General features: G+C 40.3%; 1 protein-coding gene across 1 annotated transcript in view; it reads left to right on the top strand.

Moving 5' to 3' along the window:
* KCNQ3 (potassium voltage-gated channel subfamily Q member 3) overlaps positions 1–21344 on the top strand; it is a 203221-nt gene that overhangs the window by 149497 nt on the left and 32380 nt on the right. The window contains exon 2 of the mRNA XM_074898411.1: positions 19745–19835. Within this exon, the coding sequence (XP_074754512.1) occupies positions 19745–19835 (91 nt within the window). The remainder of the gene's footprint in view (positions 1–19744; positions 19836–21344) is intronic.

Here is a 21344-nt window from a genome sequence, read left to right on the forward strand (position 1 = left end):
CACTGCAAGACTGCACTGAAAGGCTGTACAGGGAAGTTACATCTCAGCTCCCTGTCTGCAAAAATAAATTACTGAGACCTAGTGCTTTAAGAATTCTTAGACAGACATCAAACTGATACCAGAAACTAAAAAACCCATCATTTTAAGAAAAGTGATGAGAGTCAAGCAGATTCTTTGAATTATGTAATCTTGAATCTTATGTGTGGACAATATCTTATACGACAGGAAACTGTAACTGTGAAGTTTCTGGCATATATTGTGTAGGATGACACTTGTCTGCAATTTCAGTTGCTCCTTTCAGTTTTTCCCTTGTCATCATCAGGCAAACTTTATAGCATTGGTCAGGTTAGCTAACCTTCTGTCTCATATTTGTCAGGATGTGGTAGCAGCAGGACATGCACCCACAGAGGTTTGGTAGGTCTTCATCAGCACTAGGGTTTAAAGTGGTTTGAACATCTACATGTAGAATAAATGCAATTGTTTCATTTTGGCACCAGGCTATATAGAAACCAGTGGTTCATTCTGAATGCAGACATGTCTGCTGGCCAGTAAGGACTCTTCTGTACTGTTCTTCCTTTCTTCCACCATTATGTGCAAGATCTTACTCAACTTATGAGGTGCCTCTCACCATAAATGTTTGCATTAAAATAATAGGATTACAGAGACACCATAACACTGAGCATGCATAAAGATGCCTGCCACTTTCCACCTTTAAACAGTTTTCAAGTCTCTTTAGCAACGGGGTTTTACATGTGCAACATGTTTTTGATGAGTGATAATCCTTAGACCTTGATGCCGATGCTGAAGAGTTAACATTAATGCCCTCTTCATGCTGCAGAGATTTGCTCACATTATATAATTAGATCGAATGACCCTCTGACATGTTTAACATTTCCTTGAGGATGAATGGAAGGATTTATTTAGGAAATCATTTGTTATTTATTTTTCCCTCAGACTAGTTCAGCTTTGAAAACAGACAGAGTTTCAAATCGGTGCTGATATTGATGGAAAACTTTACTCTGTTAGTTTGTGGTGGTGTGCCATCCCACAAACCCATGAAATTATCTCCACTTTTCTTGTTTATTGAATCACTGCATTCTAAATTAAACTAAAGCTTTTTACAGTCATGAGTAGCTTTTTTCAGCAGCTAGTGGCCTTATTCATTGTAAAGTCATGGTAGACCTCCATTGTTTTGCCAGACTATTTGATCCAGAGCTTGATTTAGCCCAAAACATCCACAAACCTCTCATTTTCCTAACACTTTTCTTCCTCCAGTTTAAGATAAAACATTCCCCCTAGTTTTTAACTGTCAGTTGCCTCCTAGCACAACAACTGCAGATTTTTTTTTAAAGAAATTGTTAATGATGTCAGGGAGGAAAGAAAGGGGGTTGCTATTTCATGTTCTCCTACCAAGGGGCAGTGAAACATCTGAGGTTTTTAACCTTGACTTTGAAATGGTTTTGTAATTATGCCTTCTTAAGAAAGTACATTTGAAAGTCTGCTCATCACTGGCTGAGTGGGAGAAGGAATCTTGTCATTCATGATGGCTGATAACTCGCTTGCCAGATCAAAATTAAGAATAACCTTTCACCACCAGCTGTAGCACAGCCATCATCCTTTCTGCCTTCTCAGTGGGTACCAATGAGATTACAGTCAGTTTGCACATGACAAACCAAAAATAACCCCAGCAGTCTGTTAAAATTTAACTCCCCCAAAGGATTACATCCTAACAAGCTCTGCAGCCTAGTGCAGTTTAGCTGATCAATGGGAGGTGAATCATATGCTTTATTTTTTTCAAAGTTTTCAAAAAATCTCAATCAGAAAAGAATTGTGTTGTGAACAGGGAATGATGTATGGCGTTGTCATATCCAGCACAGATTGCATGGTAAAGTCTTTGCAGTATTAAAGCCCCAGGCCATCAAAATTGCCACAGTAAAATTTAAAACTAATTCTTTTTCATAATAAAACCTTAGCTAAATCCTGTCTTCTTTCAAGCCTTTAATTGCTTTAGCAGGTTTCTCCAATTCTGTACGTATCTTTCTGTTCGAAAGCACATGTAACTACAGCATTAGCTAAAGGGCACCTCAATTTGCCATCTGTATTCCAAGCTATTACAATGTAAAGGTTTTCTTTACAGTTGTAAGAACTCTCTTTAAATTGCCCTTTAAGGCTTCTTTTATTCACCAGAGACACGGATACTCAGTATTGGTGCGGTAAAAATTCTTGAGCTGACAACAGATAGATGGAAAAATAAAAGGTAAAAGGAGAAAACATGAAAGAGAAATAATCATCTTTGAACCTCTTGTGTTCAGTGCATAGTGACAGTATGTTTGGGGCCATCTTGCCCAAAGAGGGAAATTACAGACATCAGAAGTGCGTAGGTCATTGAAGCATGGAGCTTTTTACATGAAAGTGTTTGGCTATGGGCTTTGCTGTCTGTCACCATTTCTCTGTGCCTACTGTCTTTCATCACAGACCTGTTTCTTCTCTTCCTCTCTTGGGCTCATGCTTTGAGCTCTGATTTTTCACTATTAAAGTCACTGAGAGTTTCACCAGTAATTTCTGTAAGCATAAGATCAAGCTCTTGCTTGCCTTTCATATTCTTTCTTAAGTTTCCCAAATGTTTCTTTCTAGGCTTCATTCCCCAAAGCACAGATGTTCTTTCTGTCTCTCTATTTTTATTTTTTTTTTTGGTCTAGAGTAGCAACACTTCAGAAAAGCAGTGAATAATCTGACTTGTCAGATTACTTCAAGCATTTTGGGAAATCCTCTTTAGGATAGGGTGATGATCAAGGTAGATCAGATTTTCCAGCTCTCCTAGAAGTAGCAAACCAATGTCTGTAGGCTGTTTGGTTCCCAGAAAATAAATTCAGATACACATGTGCATGCTCACTCCCATGTACAAACCTGCCTGTAAGTAGTTCGGTATTCATGTTAAAAATAATTAAATAATTTCTGGTTGCTCACAACTAAGCCCTGTGAACAATTCATGCAGTCAAAGCTGCTAAATTAAACCTTCCTGACTCCATAATGCTGGTATACCAAGCAGATGTATTCTGGAGTACTACCCACTGGCATGCTATCTACTGACTAGCTGCATATAGAGAGAGAACACTCATGTAACACTGTCTATAAATATAGCAACCAACATACACTCTGGAGATGCAAGGGCTCTGAAGTTAAGTTTACTTTGAGGTTTTGAGCTTAAATCAGAACTAAAACTGCCATAAAAGATGTTATAATGATTGAATATACTTTCTAGATTTAACATCTTCACAGACCTATTTAATTTCCTGTAATATTTTTAGTTCACTTGAAAAGATGTTCTCCCTATTCGTCAAAAGATATTTTAAACCTGACGGGGGGAAAATGAAGCTACTGCTGTCTGCTTCCTTTATTTGGTATTTTTTGCTTGACACCCTGTGCTCTCCCATCAGCTTCTTACCACTGTTCTGGAACCAGGGAGAAGGTCTGGGTCAGTGGAAGTGTAGGAAGTGTAGGAAGATGGAGTAAAAAGACAGATGTGCATCTTTCTGGGTTCATTTCAATGACCTGTTCGCTGCATATGCTGGAGTTACAATCCCTCCTACACCCCCATGCTGGAGGGGTCAGGGTCCTGACTATGAAGATGGAGTTGTTTCACTGAAAAAGGCTACAAGGACCAATGGCTTCAGTCACATGCAGCCACAGAAAATTGTTTTATTCAGATATCAGAGACTATCTACTTATACACTGCATTCACCAGAACAATGACAAAGTCACCTCTATGATGAGCCTGAAGCTTTTTTTTTAAAAAAAGCCTATGCTAAAGAACAAGCATCTCAACTGTAATGTACATGAGGAAGAGTGAGACTGTAATAATTTCCTGCTATAGCAAAATAATTCCCAGACAAGCCCAAGAAATCAGCAATGCCTTATGTTCCAGGGAAAAGAAAATGAAATATCCAGGCCTAAGCAATACTCAATGCCAGAGTGGTGTGAAGATATATCCCTTCCTGATGCCAAATCTGATGCTCGGCTTAACTCAGACTGTGGAAGTAAGATACACACAGTGTGTCATCCTGTGCATCAGAGACTTTCTGGATTTTATGACACTTCTGTTTAAGCTGTCATTACTTTCCTTAAATGGTGGCCTTTGTATATGTACTGCACTTAAGAAACAAAATATATGTCTAAGGAACAGGTTTCAGTGGGATGTAGAAATACCTGAGCTAATTTTAACTAGGCTACAATAATAATGGAAGCAGATTAACTGTGAAAGCAAAGGACTCTGTGCTTTCAGATTAATTAATCACATAATTAATTAATTGGTTCTCAGCATGGAAAATTAACCCATTCTATTTCAGCTGCATTTGCCTTAATGCCCTAGATAGCTTCATGAATTCTAACACTTTCATACTAAAACATGCTACAATTAATTTAGAGGTACTAACAAGTAACAGTAAAAATATGACTTGCTATTTGACCAGATCTGGATCTCCAGCTTCAGGTTAAGGTTGTGAAAATGTGTGTACAGAAAATTGTTCTTAGGACCACACATAAATTTTTTTTTTTTTTTTTTTTTTACTAACCTGTATTGAAATCCCATTGAACAGCAAAAAAACTACAGCGATGTCAATATAAATTTGTGGTGCTTAGTGTAGACTGAGGAACAGATTCATATGGCCTTAAGTCCTCCTAAACCCAGTATTCTCTGTTGCAAGGTGACAAGATCCAGCCTATAGGACTGAGGTCAGGGTAGAATTAAGGTTATCCAAATCCATCCAGGTTGACATTTCAAGTTTTGTCGGTTGCCCCTGGGTACCAAGTGATGAGAGACTCTCCTAAAGGCTTCAGTGTCTGTTCTTCCCTTGTTGAGATATCCCTGAGAGCAGCAGCACTAACCTGGAGCAACAGTAGACAAAGAGTTAACCCAAGATAACTTTGTCATATCCGTTCATTTGATGCTGGTTCTCCTGAATGCTGGTCGCTGGAGTGCCACAAGCTTGAGTCTTGCCATCTCTCCTGATCGCTGGCGTGCGGTCTGTCCTGCCTGATGCAACGGTGCCTTCAGTGACTGTTAAACTCCTTAGCCTAAAAATTTCTGTGTCAACCGGTGAGTTTCATCCTCACTGTAGAGGCCATAAGGCACTGAAGTCCACCAAATAGCATGTAGTGTTTGAGAGATTACCTGCTCTACCTCCTCTTTGGAGTTTCCTCACCAAGCAAGCAAGCTGGTACCTGTAATGGAGGAGATCGAATGACATCTTGTAGGTGGAGTGGACTAATGGCAGAGGACCTGAGAGCGCAGGCAGAAGCATACAAACCATGCTGATGCATGCTGACTCTAAAGTCATTAAGATACAAGGACTGGTATCTCCCAGAATGTTCTAGGCTATATACTTATGGTATGGATTTTATGTGTGCAAATCCTAGAAAATATATCTATATTTAATTTGTTCTTAGCTGTAGGTGGGAAATAAAGGAAACTCATGCATGGAAAGAATGCCTGACCTCATGCACTGGTATCTTATCAATTAGGAACATTAACTGAAGCAATTGCTAGTGTGAGCCCAATCTATCTAGCTTTCTGTACTGTAAAAGCAAGTGGAGAGGAACCAATAACCGCTGAATTCAATCTGGTTTTAGCTGTTCCTTCTTATTTCTTCTTTTATCATGTATCTCATGAAGTTTGGGTCTGTGGTACATCAACCGACTGATAGGGATTGCTACTAAATCAGCCTATGAAGTCATTGCTGGATCTGATGCCTGCAATATAAACCCTGCTTTTGAGCTGATAATGGAAAGGTTAATGCTGTAATAAAGGATGAATAGACAGACACGTGAAATTTACTCCCTGCTCTGTAAACTAAGGAACTAATAAAAGCCGTGCTAGAAATAAATAAATAAAATAAAGAAATAAATAGAACAAAAAAGCCAAACAGCTTTCAGGAACTGAGAAAAATTTTATATATGACTGTATTTTCCAGCATAAAGACATTCCACATATTATAAAAAATTACAGAAAAAAATAAAGCTGACATGAGTTCAAACACTGAAGGTAGAAAGATGCAACTGAATGTACAAGATGACTGCTGCCTTATCCCCTTCTGCTGTCCAGGTCCAAGGGAAAAGATGCTCCTGCTTTTGTGCATGGTGTGGCATGCCTTGTACAAGGATAACAGTTCAAAATTCCTGGCAAAAAAATATTTAGGTTTGAAAGATTTCACACACTTTGTATCCTTCTGTCCTGTGAAGGAAAAAACACAATGGTGCATGCTGAGGAAGGAGCACAAGTTCCCCCAAGAGTGTAAAGCATGAAATATTTCTTAGCCTCCCCCATAACTCCAGTAATGGTGTGTGCAGATCTTAAATGCATGCTTTCTATTACAGGTATGTTGAATCATTTGTGTTAGATAAACAACATCCATAGCCACATTACAGCTGTTTAGCGTACACTTAAAGTGGGCACCTTGAGATACATCTAAGAACCTTACAAGCAAGCTGAGTACAAACATGTGCTTATTTTTAAAATGTCACAATGTCTGAAATAGGGCGAGTAATTCAGTGTGAAGTATTCACCATGAAAATCTTTCAAATTTTGTTCTTGTAATTAACTTTATCATCAGACTTACCACAGCACCCTCAGAATTCAAATAACTTCTAAACTAATAGTTACCAGGTCTGATAATTTTACTGGGTGAGGTGGGATTACAATACTGGGTTTCTTCAACTTTTCTCTGACTATAACATTACCTTCATAGGAGAAACTAAGCTTTTGTTCTTTAGAAATTATTTAATAGTTGTCTTGTCTATGCAAAAACACTAGAATACATGCACCCTCAAGGGTAAAAATGGTGTGAGGGAGGTATTTCTAAGAACATCTCATTATTAATTCTGTTTTCATCTCATGTTTTTTCAATATTCACTTTGGCAAATATTTGAGTGTCAAACATGTTTTGTATGATTACAATGGTAAGAGAGTAAGAAAATAATGCCCTTTTTTCCCCCTATCTTTAAAGGTTGTATTTAAACATTTTTTTCCCTGGTGGAGAGCTTTCTTCCCTTTTTCTTCTTTTTTATCCTTCCCAACATTTCGAGAGAATGTTAGGTTTGATTCATGGCTTGTTATCTGACATTGTGAGTGAGATTCATCTGACCTGGTCACCTGGGGCTCTTTTTCCAGTTTGAGAAGTAGGCACTTCTAATACATAGTTCATCTCCTAAAGTAGGTACCTAAAATAGAGCAGATGAATCATTTAAGGTCCTCAGTTTTCCCCACTGCTTTAAAGCAAACTGGGCATGCTGAGATGCAGACACTTGCACTGTCAGTATCTGCAATAAATTGAGGTGAATCCCAGCCTGTATTTCACATAAATCTGACTTATTTTTTGTTGAATCAAAATGCAGTCAGAAATCCTAATTGGCAAAAGGATAGGGCTGAGATCCTGTGCTCATTGAAGCCAATGAAAATGTTCTAATTTATTTAAAGGCACTTTGAATTAGTCCCTCAGAAAAAAATAAGAAGAGAGGGATGTTGGAAGAGCAATCTTGTCACAATCCTTAATTTCCTATTTAAAAAAAAAAAAGGTGTGTTTTGAATATAGACCAGACTTCTTCTGAACCTTTGTAGGAATACTGCTGCTGGTAAGCAATGGAAAAATCAATGTACAATTGGTTGTGAGCATCTTGCTCAAGACTACTCAGAAGTAATTGTAACACCACTGCAACAGTTAGTGCCTATGATCAAAATAATTAATCAGTGTTGAGAACAACTTCAAGCTATGCTATACCAAATACAAATATACAGGCAGTGCTGTAGATAGCCAAGGGTAATGCACATATATAATCAGAGCATTGAGATACTGGAGAGATCCTCTGATTCATTCAGTATGTCTCACCAGGGAAAGAGTTACTGCCTAGTGCTCACTTACTAATGTTTTCTGTAGTCACATGGCAAGTGTGCCAGCCCATCCCTGGGGATGTCTTGAGCGGGTGTGGAGGGAGAAAAACCTGACTTTTCACACACTTTAGATGCCTGTGTCAACCATGACAGTTGTCTGGGAGGTCAATAAATAAAGCCCAGACCAGACATTCATCCCTCTGCAGTAGTCTTAATTTTACAGGAAAAGGGAAAAGCTCTGCATGTCTGATGCAAACCTTCCCCATCATCCATCCCACTGTTCAGGACTGGAAGAAGCACTGCAAACTGTGAGCACAGCGTCAATGTTGTTGCCTTCTGCTCCAGGCGTCCTGCTTTTGTTCACCTACATTCAACTCATGACTAAGAAATTCAGTTCAGGCATCCAAATATCTGCATGCCTATCTCTGAGTTAAGTATCTACTAAGCCACTAATCTAGTCGGTACAGTCCGTGGAGCTCAGAGGACAGTTCAGCTCACTGAATGAGCTTTATTGGCTAGCTGGCTGGTCAGATCTGTCATACTATACCTGAAAATGGGTTTAACTCTCCACTCTTACAGAATTAATATTACATTGTGATTCCAGCCACTCTCTGCATTGATGCCAGAACAGAAGAAGGTGGCAAAGCTTGAATAAGAACAGGAATTCCTGTTCCCATGGATGTTGAATAAGAATAGGAAAGTTATGTCAAGGCTGTGTCCCAACTGTGCTCTATACTCTTCTGTTATAGAGGAGTTACAGAGGACCTTCCTTCAGTAAACCCAGCTGCTTCATTTAGGAGAGAACAAAAGATTCATGTTCTTTGGGGATAGAAACATGTGAGTCCCAATAGAACTGCTTAGCACAGACTTAACTGCTTCGACAGATTGTATTCTGAATGCAGAACTTCTCATTACCGCAAATTGGGTTTTATTTTTCTAAATGTACATGTATGCTGAATTCCGTGCCATTTCAAATTACTTACTCAACTAAATAGAGCTCTTTCAAAGAAACACAAATAAAAATATTCCCTTCCATATTGCCATTTTTTCCTGAAGGTTTGATAGAATTGTCTTTGTTTGAAACTGTCAGGTTAAACAGGGATAATGTAATCTGAGATAGTAACAAGTCGGTTGAGTAAAAGATCCATCATACATTTTGTTGAGGAACATTGTTGCAAATGCTGGTGAAACACTTCAGGAATAAAATTGGGCAGGTCTGGAAAAAGCTGATAACCTCCTCCAAAGACTTCAAATGAAATATCACATTCTTACAGATGATCATTCTGAATTTTGAATGCTGATTAATTGCTTATTGTAATGCAAAGCAGCAGAAATACTTTAAAACAGCATTAAAATTACATAGGTACAAATACCATGTGCTATTGTTATTGTGTAGTTGTGTAATTCAGAGTTCTGAGGATACAGTGACCTCTAAAGAGGTCGTTATCCAACATTCACCTTCAAGGAGGATGTGATTCATTTGCCATGCTAACACAACTCATAATTTACTAATGAATGTGAACTGGAGGTGAAAAAGGAGCACATATAACTTATCTGTACGACATGCTTCAGCTGTTCCTGGGTTGGCCTTAGCGACTCTGTTAGCACCATGGGTCTGCAGCCCACTGAGAGTTACAGACCCTTCAATACTTTTTTCCTGTGGAGGTGCAGACCCTATGGAAATTCCACATGAAACAGCCTCCGTAAGCACCTTTGCTGAATCACTTCAAGGTTATTGACATACTCTCATTAGTTTAAAGACAAGATATTGAAAAACCGTGATTATAAAGGGATTTGCCTCTAATCAAATGATCATCCCCCTCACATTTCTATCTAGACCATATATCTTGTCATGTGGTAAACCATCGAGGTAGCAGCTGACATTTTAGAGTTGTAATCCACATTCTGTCCCTCCTCTCTCTTTCCAATAAATTGTTAAAAAAAAATCTTCCCAGTGTTCATATAGAACTATGAGAGAAGCCTTCAAATATATTTTGAAAGTCGGACATTAAAATGCATAGGACCTGTGGCAGCAGTTTGATTGATGTGCAGCTGAGTTACAGGGGGTGGTTTCATTTCTGCACTGTGAGAAACGGCATGGCAGTGAGTATTTGGCCAGCTGGGCAAGGTGTGATTAGGAGACCACGCTGCTCAGGTTGACATCCAAAAGGCAATTTCATCCACGTGACACTGTATTCAGTGCCAGGACTCTGATAATGCTCTCAGTTGGTATAATGGAGCCATCTTCTTCAAAAAGGCAAAGAACCGGGGCTTGAATCACATGCACCTCGTGCACTATGAGACACCACGCAGGATCTTCAATATCCGTATAGGGCTGGAAGATAGGAATCTATGAGACTTCAGCACCCCTGTGGAGAAACAGCCTGAGAGTGAAGTTGCGCCTGGATGTGCATCATTATCTGATAAAAGCCCAGCCCTTGGGCAGGGTTCTGACTGAGATAAACATTGATATGTTTAAAAATGCCTATTTTCATATCATATCTGAGATGAACTGAAGCCTCTGAGACATCCCCAGTTAGTTTGTAGAAAGAGATATTCAAGAATATTCTGCGTTCAGCGCTTAGTAACCTTCCCCCACCCTCCAGCTAATACCATTTTATGGGGCACCGGCAATGGGCCAGAGCTTGTTGCCTAACCAATCATCAGTGCCAGACTACAGCCTGCTTATCTGTGGAGCACAAAGGAAAAAATAAGTCTGATGTAAGAGCAGGTTTATAGGAAGAGCATCAAGCCAAACAATACTAAAAATCTGGTTTAATTTGCAGGGAAGTTTGACCTGTCTATTAACATAGTATTTTGCCTGGTTTTAATTTTTGTATCCCAAGAAAAACCACTGCTGTTCATTTGATCCACAGCTACTGTAATGTGAGTTTAGCCCTTGCATCTTTTAGCACAGATCCTTTCTCCTCTTCTCTCCCTGTGAATTAAGTGAAAGCATCTCATCTGCTTTGCATTCTGCACAGTAAGAAATCCTTTCCTAACCGATTGACGTGATCTTGTTTTGCAGCACCACTGGATTTGTGAATGGGTCATAGGCTACAGACCAGTTTGTTAAGGAAAACTGATGTGCAGTGTTGTCACATAGGATAAGACATGGTGGGTGATGACTCTGCATTCTTCACTTACTTAAAAATTAGAAAAAAAACACAACGGGATAGTTCAAAGCAAGGATCTGAGACCTTTCTCTGATTTTCCATTGCAGGCAGTGATTAAACAATATGTAGAAACGATTTCTCTTTCATTCTAGCTGTAATACTTCATAGTTTTAAGTGGAAAAGTCCTGAGTCAAGTGCCCTGTGTGACAGCCAAAACTGTGGCCACCTCAGGTGCAAAATGATAGAGCTCTCTGTGGAGTTAATGCCAGAAAATTCAGGAAGGGGGTCTTAAAGTGATAACATTTACCTCCTGTAATCCAGAGATCTCACTCAAACTGAGAGAATTGAGACATTTATCTGGCTGCAGAGGAGCTGCATTATCAGGACACCCTTCATTGCCTGTAATAGAAAACCCTCTAAACTGTTGCCTGGACCTGGAGCGTACTGGCAGTGTTGTTGTAGGATGCAGGTCATGTGCAGCCATGCACCTCTTCTTTTTGTGCAAAGATTTGCACAAGATGCAAATCCCTGACCACACAAAAAAGTCTGTTGGGAACGGCACCATGCAACTTTTCTTCTGTATGTCCCATTCCATGTGAAAACTGTGATCATTGCATAAAGTGCTCGTGTTCACACATAAAGGTGAGTGTGTGATAAGAGTCTTGAGATGGCACAGGCAAAGAAAACACAGTCCAAATTGGAAATTGTTTTCTCACTTGGCAATTCCACCTGTCTAAGAGTGCTAGATTAGGTTGGAAGTATTGTCACTGTTTTAAAAAAGTGTATTCTTTTGCAATACAGGGTCAAAACCAGAAAAAAAAAAATAATCAAAATTCCTAAATGGGTTGAAAGTCTTGGGTAAAGAGTAAAGATTCTCTTCTCAGTTCACTGGAAGAATCTGGCCAGCCACAGAATTAATTCACTTCTCTACCTAGAAATCCTGTATTAGAGACTACAGAGGCTATTTCTGGACAGTGCTGTCTTCTTGATATTAGAAATTCACTTTCAGCTGTATCAGCTTTGGAAGACCAAATATATTTGATGAGAGTGCCTGTGAGAAAAGGGCATTTGGTCAGGTGGAAGAAAGGGTGGGTAGGCTGTGTGACTGGGGTTTTTTGCTTGTTTCTTTCTTTTTTTCTCTCCCCTACAGTATTTGATCTTCGTTGATTTCAGATGGGAATGTGTATCACAACAGTGGGTTTAGTCAAGGCAAAAGGCATGGCAGTGGATTCAGTAGTTTCTCACATTTACATCCATTGGAGCTCTTTAAAAAAATCATTCAGAGGACATAACTCATTCTTCTCCTCCTTTCTAAAGAAATGGGAAGGGTTTGTGGGGAGGTCAGTGCATGTCTGTGTGAGAGAACCTAATTCTTGGGTATCTCTGAGATTTGTCATATTTGGCAGTGGATCTTTCATCTCTCTGGACACAACAGTGTTGGTGATGTTTTGAAATGTACCTTCCTGGATATTTCTACTCAGAATGTTTAAGCATTAACACTCTTACTTTAGGCTCTTTATATACTCAAAATTTACTTTACTTCTTTACAGGGTTTGCTGAAGGCCAGTCTGCTGAACTACAGGCTGACTTTCAAATGTCCTACCCTTTTATTTCACAAAATTAGCAGAAACCAATGCATGAATCGTAAGGTTTACCTTCAGATGGATTCACACAGATTAGTTAATGTCCTTTTGAGATTGTCCTGTTAGAAGCATTTCTGAAACTCATTTGATTTGCAGCTATTGCAGCTGGGGCTGCTGAGTAATGCAGTTTGACTCTGCTGTGCTGCATGGCCCACCGTGTTTCATAGTCTGTGTGTCTCAACTCAATTAGCAGCATGCTGCCAGCCGGAGATAAGCCCATGGACAAGCATACTAGTCATGGCAGATAAAAGCCCCAAACAATAGTGCAGTCCAATGTCACTCACATAATATAAAAATAGAATTTAAAGCCACTAACAGAGCAACTCAGAATATTTAGTTACAACAGTCAGAAGGTTTTCCATCCTTATTCAAGCTGGAGGAGGATAGGAGACATCTAACTCCTTGGTGGAGAATACCGCCATTGCCTCTCCTTTGCTTCTGCAATCTGTCCCCTAGTCGCTCATGTGATAAAACATCTAGGACTCTCCTTGTAACCTCTTTATGCCAGGCCTTTCAGAGCATCTTCAAAACTCATCTCAGAGACAAGATGGAAATAGGATCTTGGTGGATGACACTTCCAAGCTGAGAAAAATCAGGCAGGGAAATGTAGTGCTCTGGGCTATTTTGCAATCTCATGCCATCAAACCTGGGAAATGTGTCAGGCCACTCTTCTGAAATGTCCCCTGGAGCAGAAAATCCAGGTCGATGGTGTTCATGCTGTCTGACATTGCTGACCCAAAATATTTTGTACCAGCATGCCAGACTCCCTAAGGAAGTTGGCAATGGTGGCACACAGGGCACTGAAGCAAAAAGTTTTTAGGACCAGACCTGAAGAAAAAGAGGAGGCCTTAACCAGGCTCTTGACTTGCACATGGAGGACAGGAGCAAAGAACTGTCTGATTTAAAAGCTGTTCTTTTGCACCTTAAATGTCCTGCTGTAAAGCACAGCTTTCCTCTCCCAGGTCTTGATTTTAAAAGCTTTCTAAACTTAAGGAAACATCAGTGAAGTCCATTCAGAGGCATTCCTGCTAATGAGAACCCAAGGTCATCAAAAACCTGACAGGCATAAACATTTAGGCTTTTCTGGCTCAGCTTCCTACTGTGAGAGGTACAATGTCTCTCACTCCTGTCACCAATGGACTAGTGTCATTCTGGGCTACCACTCCATCACCTGCCAGATTGGCTGGTATGCCAATGAGAATAGGGATCTTTGGGGGATCTTTCCTTACTTCCTAGAGTTTCCTCCAGTCTTGTGAAGGATCGTGCTCTGTCTCTGCCATTGCAGCAGAGCAAGAGTGCAATTCAGCTTACTGAGCATGGCATTTCTGCCCTTGCTGTACAATGGCGTTGGGCCAGGGGCTCCTGCATGGAGCTCTGTGTGTGTGTGTACTCAGCGGAATCTGTGGATGCAGAGAAAAAGGAACCTTTGAACATCCCTACGTGCAGCACTTGCTGCTTTTTCCCTCCTCCTCCAGGACCTCCACTGAGTTTCTCAGGGCCCTTATCCACACACCTCTGCACAGTGCACATTTGTAGCCTCACAATGTTTTGCGAATTTTTCCTGTCATCCTTATCTCAGCACTGATCTCTGTAAAAGTAGCTGGCCTATTGCTTGGAGGAGCAGACATGCAAGAATCTAAATATTAAACTGAATATTCCCAAGTGTATGAAAACCAGGCATGAAATCCCTTCTCTTTGAAGAGCTGTTCACAAATATTTGGTAATGTCATTTAGTGTTAAAAATCCCAACTCAAGCTTCTCATTAGCAACCATAAAATGATCAGTGCAAGATACTGCAGATGTCTGTGAAAACTGAAGTTTGGATGCAGAGAAGAAGATGGTGGGTAGGAATATAGAGCAACTGAAAGAACTGTGAGAAAAGATGCATTTTTAATCCTTATGGGTAAAAGCCAATAGCTGAAGAAAATAAGGTTGTTCCAATATGAAATTTGGGAAAGTGTGTGGGAATCATGGTTTTAGAACCATATTGCATTGGGAACCCTAAACCAAAAATTTAGCAAAACACTGCCAGATTTTCCTAGTATAATCTTAGAGAATCCATTAGCATTTACCAGGTGGCAGTTCATAATGAAACTAGAGCACAAGTTTTAAGGGAAAACAGGAAAGAACCAAATGAAGCAAAGCAGAAAAATCTAAGATTCATAAGAACATTTGGAGACAGATGAAATTCCAATGGCTTGTAAGAAATGGGATTGAAGATGTGAGAGCAAACAGAAGTCTATGCACTGTCGCACTGGAGAGGATTTCTTACTAGTAACTGTTCAAGAGGCTTTCCTGCCCAGAGCCTGGATTAGTATTTTGTAAGCAGGATCCTCAACCACACATAGATGTAGATGTGATACCTAAGTTACAGCAAAATATTTCAGAGAAATCTGGTCATGTAAGAAGTGGGCTGATGGCTGGTAGACTAATTCTTTCAGTAGTAAAAATATATAAACATTATTAAAAGGTAGTGCTTGCAATTGTATCCAAAACAGGGCTGAACATAAGGGGTGGCATTCAGCTAATTTACAGAGTAAACACCTCCATAGGAGCTAGTCACTAGAATATTTCCTTACCATTACAGAGAAGAAATTGTCTCTGTAGGTGCTTCTGGCCAGCTTGAGCTGTCTCCTTTAAAACAACATGAGTTGTACATTTGAAGCATATGTTCTTCTGTATTAACTATAAGTCTTCTTGGGGCTTAAAATTTTGCCACACAAGACAAAAATTTGCCAAAATTATGCCAGATGCAAATATGGTTTGGCCTGCCTATGACAAGCCCTGCCTATGCCTAGTCCTCTTGACAGCTTCAAAAGGACTGCTATGTTTTGGAAGAGATTATAGGCAAATTGCTATGTGATCTGCTCCTGAAGTTTTAAAGCAAGAAATGGTGAACAGGATACATGATGAGCACCTATATATGGAAAAAATATAAAAGTTCTCAGCAAGATCTGCATTATATTGGCTTTAAATGAAAGCAGATATAGAACAAAAATTCAAAGAATGTGAAATATTAAAAGAAATAAAAAATTGACAAACAAAACAGTCTCTAATGTTCATCCAAGAAACATTAGATTCGTGGTCTAGCATAGTCATAAATTACTTCTTCTTTCCCGGAAAAAATATATATTGGTTTTGGAATACTGTCTTTAATACACCAAAATAGTACAATTAGAAAATATTAGTGTTAAACATGTGGTTTCCAGTAACAAGAACATTTATTTACTAGAAAAGCATATTAGCTGTGACAGTGACAAAAGAGCACTGACATTTGGTGGTCTGGAACTTATACATACAACAAACTAATCAGGATTTTTGGCATAATACTGCAAATAAGTACAATGTAATGGGCTGTGAAAAATGATATGAAACGATAGGAAGGATGATTCTAAAAACCGAAGAACAAAATTCAGTTCGTCATTTGGCATATCTGGTTTATGTTCTTGAAGTCTGGACTGCCACCTGCTGAAACACTGTTCAGTAGGAAGTTTAGGCTTAATATGGCTCTATTTGCATTACTAAACCTTGACTTTTACCTTATTTCTTTCTTCTAACCCTTGATGCTCCATGGCCCATGGATAGTGTCATTATAACTGTGAGTAAATTTGAGACCTTCTCCCTCTCTGCCCCTTGATTCCCCAGATTGGTGTTAGTCTCCCCTCTGCTCATCCGTTGGGATTTCAGCAGTTTCTTTAACTGCAATTTGCCTGTTATGATTTTACAGTCAGGCTCAACCACTGGACCCACACTGCTGCCTCAAAAAGATGAAATTAAACAATATAGACTCAGCTGTTGTCCTATTGCTATCAGACAATAGACTCAGCAACTGTCAAGCAAGTTAAGTCTTTGTGTTTGCAAGGCCACAATACAGGCACAGGCAGCAAGGTGAAGATGTACCTTGTTATCATCTTTGCTGAGCAAGGGGGATTGATGAAAAAAGCATGACACCTGCGTAGCATCTTCCATAGAAAGAGAACACAAGAAGAGATGCAGGCTTCGTAAGCACCAAGATCCAAAACGGAAGAGCTGCAAGGAAAACAGTGGGTTGCACAGCATCAATGGAGATTAAAATTCATGAAGTGCTCTGAACCCGGTCATCATTTTGGATGCTAAAGGAAGATTGCTGAGATGTGATTTCATTAACTTGCAGTGGGTGTTTATCCTTTGGAAACAGTGCAGTAGGAGGATAGCTGAGCCTTCCAAGATGGATTGCAGTTATGTGACCCAACACAGGCTTTTTGTCCCTGCACACCCCAGACTACTGCAGAAAGGTGCAGGACCCTTACTCTGTGGTCTGTGTGGTTTTTGGGACTATGGTTCGTGCTCAGCAGTTGCACCTCCAAGGCACTCTTCTGAGCTGCATTAATGCACTTCCTGCAACTGGGGGTTCAGACCACATTCCTTGCTTAGATTTGCCCTCAAAATTATCCATGGTGACTTGTGAACTTCAGTCTCACCCTCTCATCCTATTTTCACTTTTATTTTTTTGTCCTGTGTGTTCTGTTGTTCTCATGGATGGGCTCACACTTGGATCAGTAGAGCTTGAAGCATGGGCTGTGTTCGAGCAAGCAGCACCCCTTGTCCATTAATGACAATATGTGTGGGTTTTAGTGACCAAGGGTAAACCTTGTCACCGCTGTGAGACGCCTTTTCTTGCATATCAGATACATGGGTGTCATCACCTGAACATCATCTGCACTGAGTTTGTCTCATGGGGGAGAAAACCAGAAGCGAAAGCAGTATCCCCTTGCTCTATGGAGCACTGGTACCCTCTAGTGGTAAAACCGCAGGCATTTTTAGGCAAAAGTTGACAATTTCACTACTAATTTATCTTCTGTCTTCCTCTTGGACAAAAATCTGCACATCATCTTTATCTGACAGTGCTGTTCTGTTGAATGATATTGTGAATTCACGCCTTTATTTTAGGTAGCTGATGATGTAATTTCCTTGGACTTTTTTCAGTGTGTTTTGCCTTTCATTAAATCATTTAAATGATACTTGTGAGCTGATAGGTTACCGAATTTTCACACGGTATCAAAAAATGGCTGTAATGGAAAGCATCAGGTAGCATCAGCTCAAGGATTTAAATGGTACCACTGTAATAGCTGTAATGTGGCAAGCCATAGGTAGTTTATAGCTAATCGAAGGAATCATGTTGTCTTGGTTAAGTTCACACCAGTTTGATTGTAGAGGTGCTGTGTAGCTGGATAGTGGGTCTTGGGAAGACAGTGGCTTCGTAAGTACAAGATGGGGGACAGCAAGGTATGGTGTGACAAAGCAAGCTTGAGGACATGGCAGGAACATCACAAAATCGCTGTTAACTGCTGAATGCCTTGAGCAGCAGGAGTATGGTTATTATTGATAAATGGTAAAAGACACTTTCTGGACCCAAAGGCTGTTTCCTACCAAGCACTTAGCCCTTGCTCTGGAGCATGACTGGTGAGTGGGAGAAGATGAAACTTGTCAAAGAAATTCAGAATTATTTAGCATGAGCAAACACATTTATTTTTGTTCCAACCTTGTTCAAAATGGCTGATCTGAAATTTTCCTGGCATGGGAAATTTCAGTCTGAATAGCTAATGTTAGGAAAGCCTCAGCAAAGTAATCCTTCAGGGTTTGCTGTCAAGTATTTCACAGTTGCCTATTTCTTGCACAGGGGTTGCTAGTTGATTCTGTTTGGAGGAAACGCCTTCCCAAAAGGCAGCAGGAGCTATCTGGAGCTCACCTCTCCTTTTACTCCAGCTGCAAACATGCTGTAGATTCTCAGAACACGCTCCCTTAGCCCCAGGTTTCCCTGCACATGAAGAAAACAAAGCCCCAAGACAGGTTAGAGGACACGTGTCTCTGAGCTGAGCCTCCCTTCCCCATGGTCCTTGCTTGCTGACTCCACACTGCAGGCTGTGGACTCTGCTCATTTTACCCAGTGAAACAAAGAACAAAGTGGAGTTTTATTCAGCAAGAAATAAAATCACACTTTAGGTATCAGATTGAAATTCAAAAGAGGTAGTAAACACACGCTAAACACAGTTTGATTCTTAACAAGCTTTTTTCCCTGGATGATTTCAGTGCCTAACGCCTATCATTTCTTTGATGTACCCTAGCTATGAAAACAAGGGACCCAGAGTCTTTATGAAGACATCCTTCCAATTTATTTACTCAATTCTGAAACATTTTCATGGACACCTGTCCCTCTGTTCCTGTGGATCACGTTTTGGGAGCACATTATAATGTCAATGTTCTGGGTACATGAAGTACTAGAATATGAGCTTCCCCCACTTTGCTTCACAGTAATCACTTAGGAGACTCCCTTGATTTTTCTTATTTGTTTAAGTATAAAAGATTTTGAAAAGCTTGAACCTGGGAATAGTTTTACAAAGCAGATCAACGTGACTTTAGATGGGACTGAATTTGATTTACCAGCAGTGGGAGTTAAATTTTCTGTCAAATCTCTGTGTTCTGGAGCCTCATGGACAGATAATAGCACAGGGGCAGTGATTTATCACGCACTGTGTTTATTGGAGAGCAAAACTTTCCCTCTCTATTGTTTCTGTTTCAAACCTTTTAATCTTTTCATCTGCATAGAAATGAGTGCAAACAGGGAAAGAAAAAGTAAGTGCAGTGCAGTTTTCAAGGGAGGGTTTGTCCTGGTGCTGCATTATATTGAAGCATTTACTGTTTCTCGAGTCTCAGGATGTGCCAAGTGGATTTATTTCACTGTAACTGCAGTGTCATTTTGTGAAGCGCACAGCACATCAGCTTGGAATAGACCTCCTGAGCATTACAGTCCTCTGTCATACCATAAAATCCTTCCAAAAATGCAGTATCATCCATTTCCTTCCCGAAGAGTGCAAACGAGTTAATTACTGCATGTCTGTCCCAGGCCCATTCTGATTTAGGATCTTGCCCTAATTTCTTGAATTAAGGCCCCACCCTACCCAGGCTGAGAACCCTTGCTCTTCATGAGAGCTCACCTCACTGCTCACCAATGGGAAGTAGCCACCCTCTGAAGGTCTCCACACAGTTTTTTATAGGCAACATCTCCAGTATGAACACAGAGAGGGCTAACAATGCTGTGGTTTTTCATTTTTTCTTCATTCCAGGTTTCTGATTGTCTTGGGGTGTTTGATCTTAGCTGTCCTGACAACTTTCAAAGAGTATGAAACTGTTTCTGGAGACTGGCTTCTCTTGCTGGTAAGTAGACTGGCTGCTGCATCACCCTGGTAATGTCCTTGAATTGAAATCAGCTCCATCAGCAGTGATGGAAACTTACTCCCAGCCTTGCATGCAATAAGATTTATTCTCTTGGTCCGGGAGCAGTGACCATACACTTACATACTGGAGAGTCCCTAGTCCATTGTCAGCACCGATTGAGTAAAAGGGAAGTGAGGAGAGAGGAAAAATACTAGCCTGAGACTTTTAAATAATGACTTTTCAGCATTTGCTTAACAGCTCCCATTGAAATGTCAATAAGTATTCTACTGATCATGCCAGATCAGAGGACATTTGAAAACACCTTTTTTTTTTTTTAATCTTTCAATGTTTTTGATTCATTCTACAGTATTCTACCAATACCAACATTTCTTTCAAGGGGAGTCATCAGAATTCAACTCCTGCTTAAGCCAAATAGCAGCATAAATGAAATTGTTGCAGGCAGTGCCTCTGATGACTATCCATGAAAGAAAAGGTATTTGCAACAAATATATTACTTTCTCTGTGTTCCAGCATGCTTGTTTTATAAATACTGGAGTTCATGCTCAAGACTATATTTGTGTAGGGCTTCCATTTGGCAGAAGAAAAAAATAGGAAAAAACCCCTTATTGAATATACACATGACATATTCATCATTTTATGAAAATGACCCTACAAAGAACTTCCTCTTCTCCCATAGGGAGCCTAAAGGGGGCCTACAAGAAAGCTGGAGAGGGACTTTTTACAAGGGCATGTAATGATAGGACAGGAGGTTATGACTTTAAACTGAAAGCTGGTAGATTTAGATTAGATATAAGGAAGAAATTCTTTACCATGAGGGTGGTGAGGCCCTGGCACAGGTTGCCCAGAGAAGCTGTGGCTGCCCCCTCCCTGGAAGTGTTCAAGCCCAGGTTGGACGGGGTTTGGGCAACCTGGGCTAGTGGAAGGTGTCCCTGCCCATGGCAGGGGGTTGGGACTAGATGATGTTTAAGGTCCCTTCCAACACAGACCATTCCACGATTCGATGATAGCTGTCATGAAATAAGGAATGCAAGCTCTTAATTAACCTGGCCTTGTAGAAAAACATCTCTAGGGAAACTGCACAGCAATAGTAGTTCTGAGATCTCAATTTCCATTTCCCCTTGTACCCCTAGAGCCATGTAGATCCGAGCAAGAACTAAATGCCAAAAGGAATGAAAGGTGAATTCCCCTTGCATGTTCCTTCTCAAAAAGTGCCTGTATGAAAACATCCTCATCCCCTAGGGAATGTGAAACTCGCTTTTGGTCCCTGTTACCCTGCTTAGACCCATGTTTTCACATTTGAAAAAGCCTGAGGTTATTTTTCCCTCTCCTGTGCTTGCTTTTCTGTGGTTCTCAGTGGTTTTTAGAAGTACCTAGCAGCTGTGGGGATGAGCATCAGGAAAAATCCCCCTTTCCTCCTTGTCAGCTATTCACAGAGAGGAAAAGTAACTGCGTGCCCCATGCTGCTCTTGGCCCATCTCTGCTGAGCAC

Source organism: Athene noctua, chromosome 2 (assembly GCF_965140245.1).
Source record: "Athene noctua chromosome 2, bAthNoc1.hap1.1, whole genome shotgun sequence".
Classification (NCBI taxonomy): domain Eukaryota; kingdom Metazoa; phylum Chordata; class Aves; order Strigiformes; family Strigidae; genus Athene; species Athene noctua.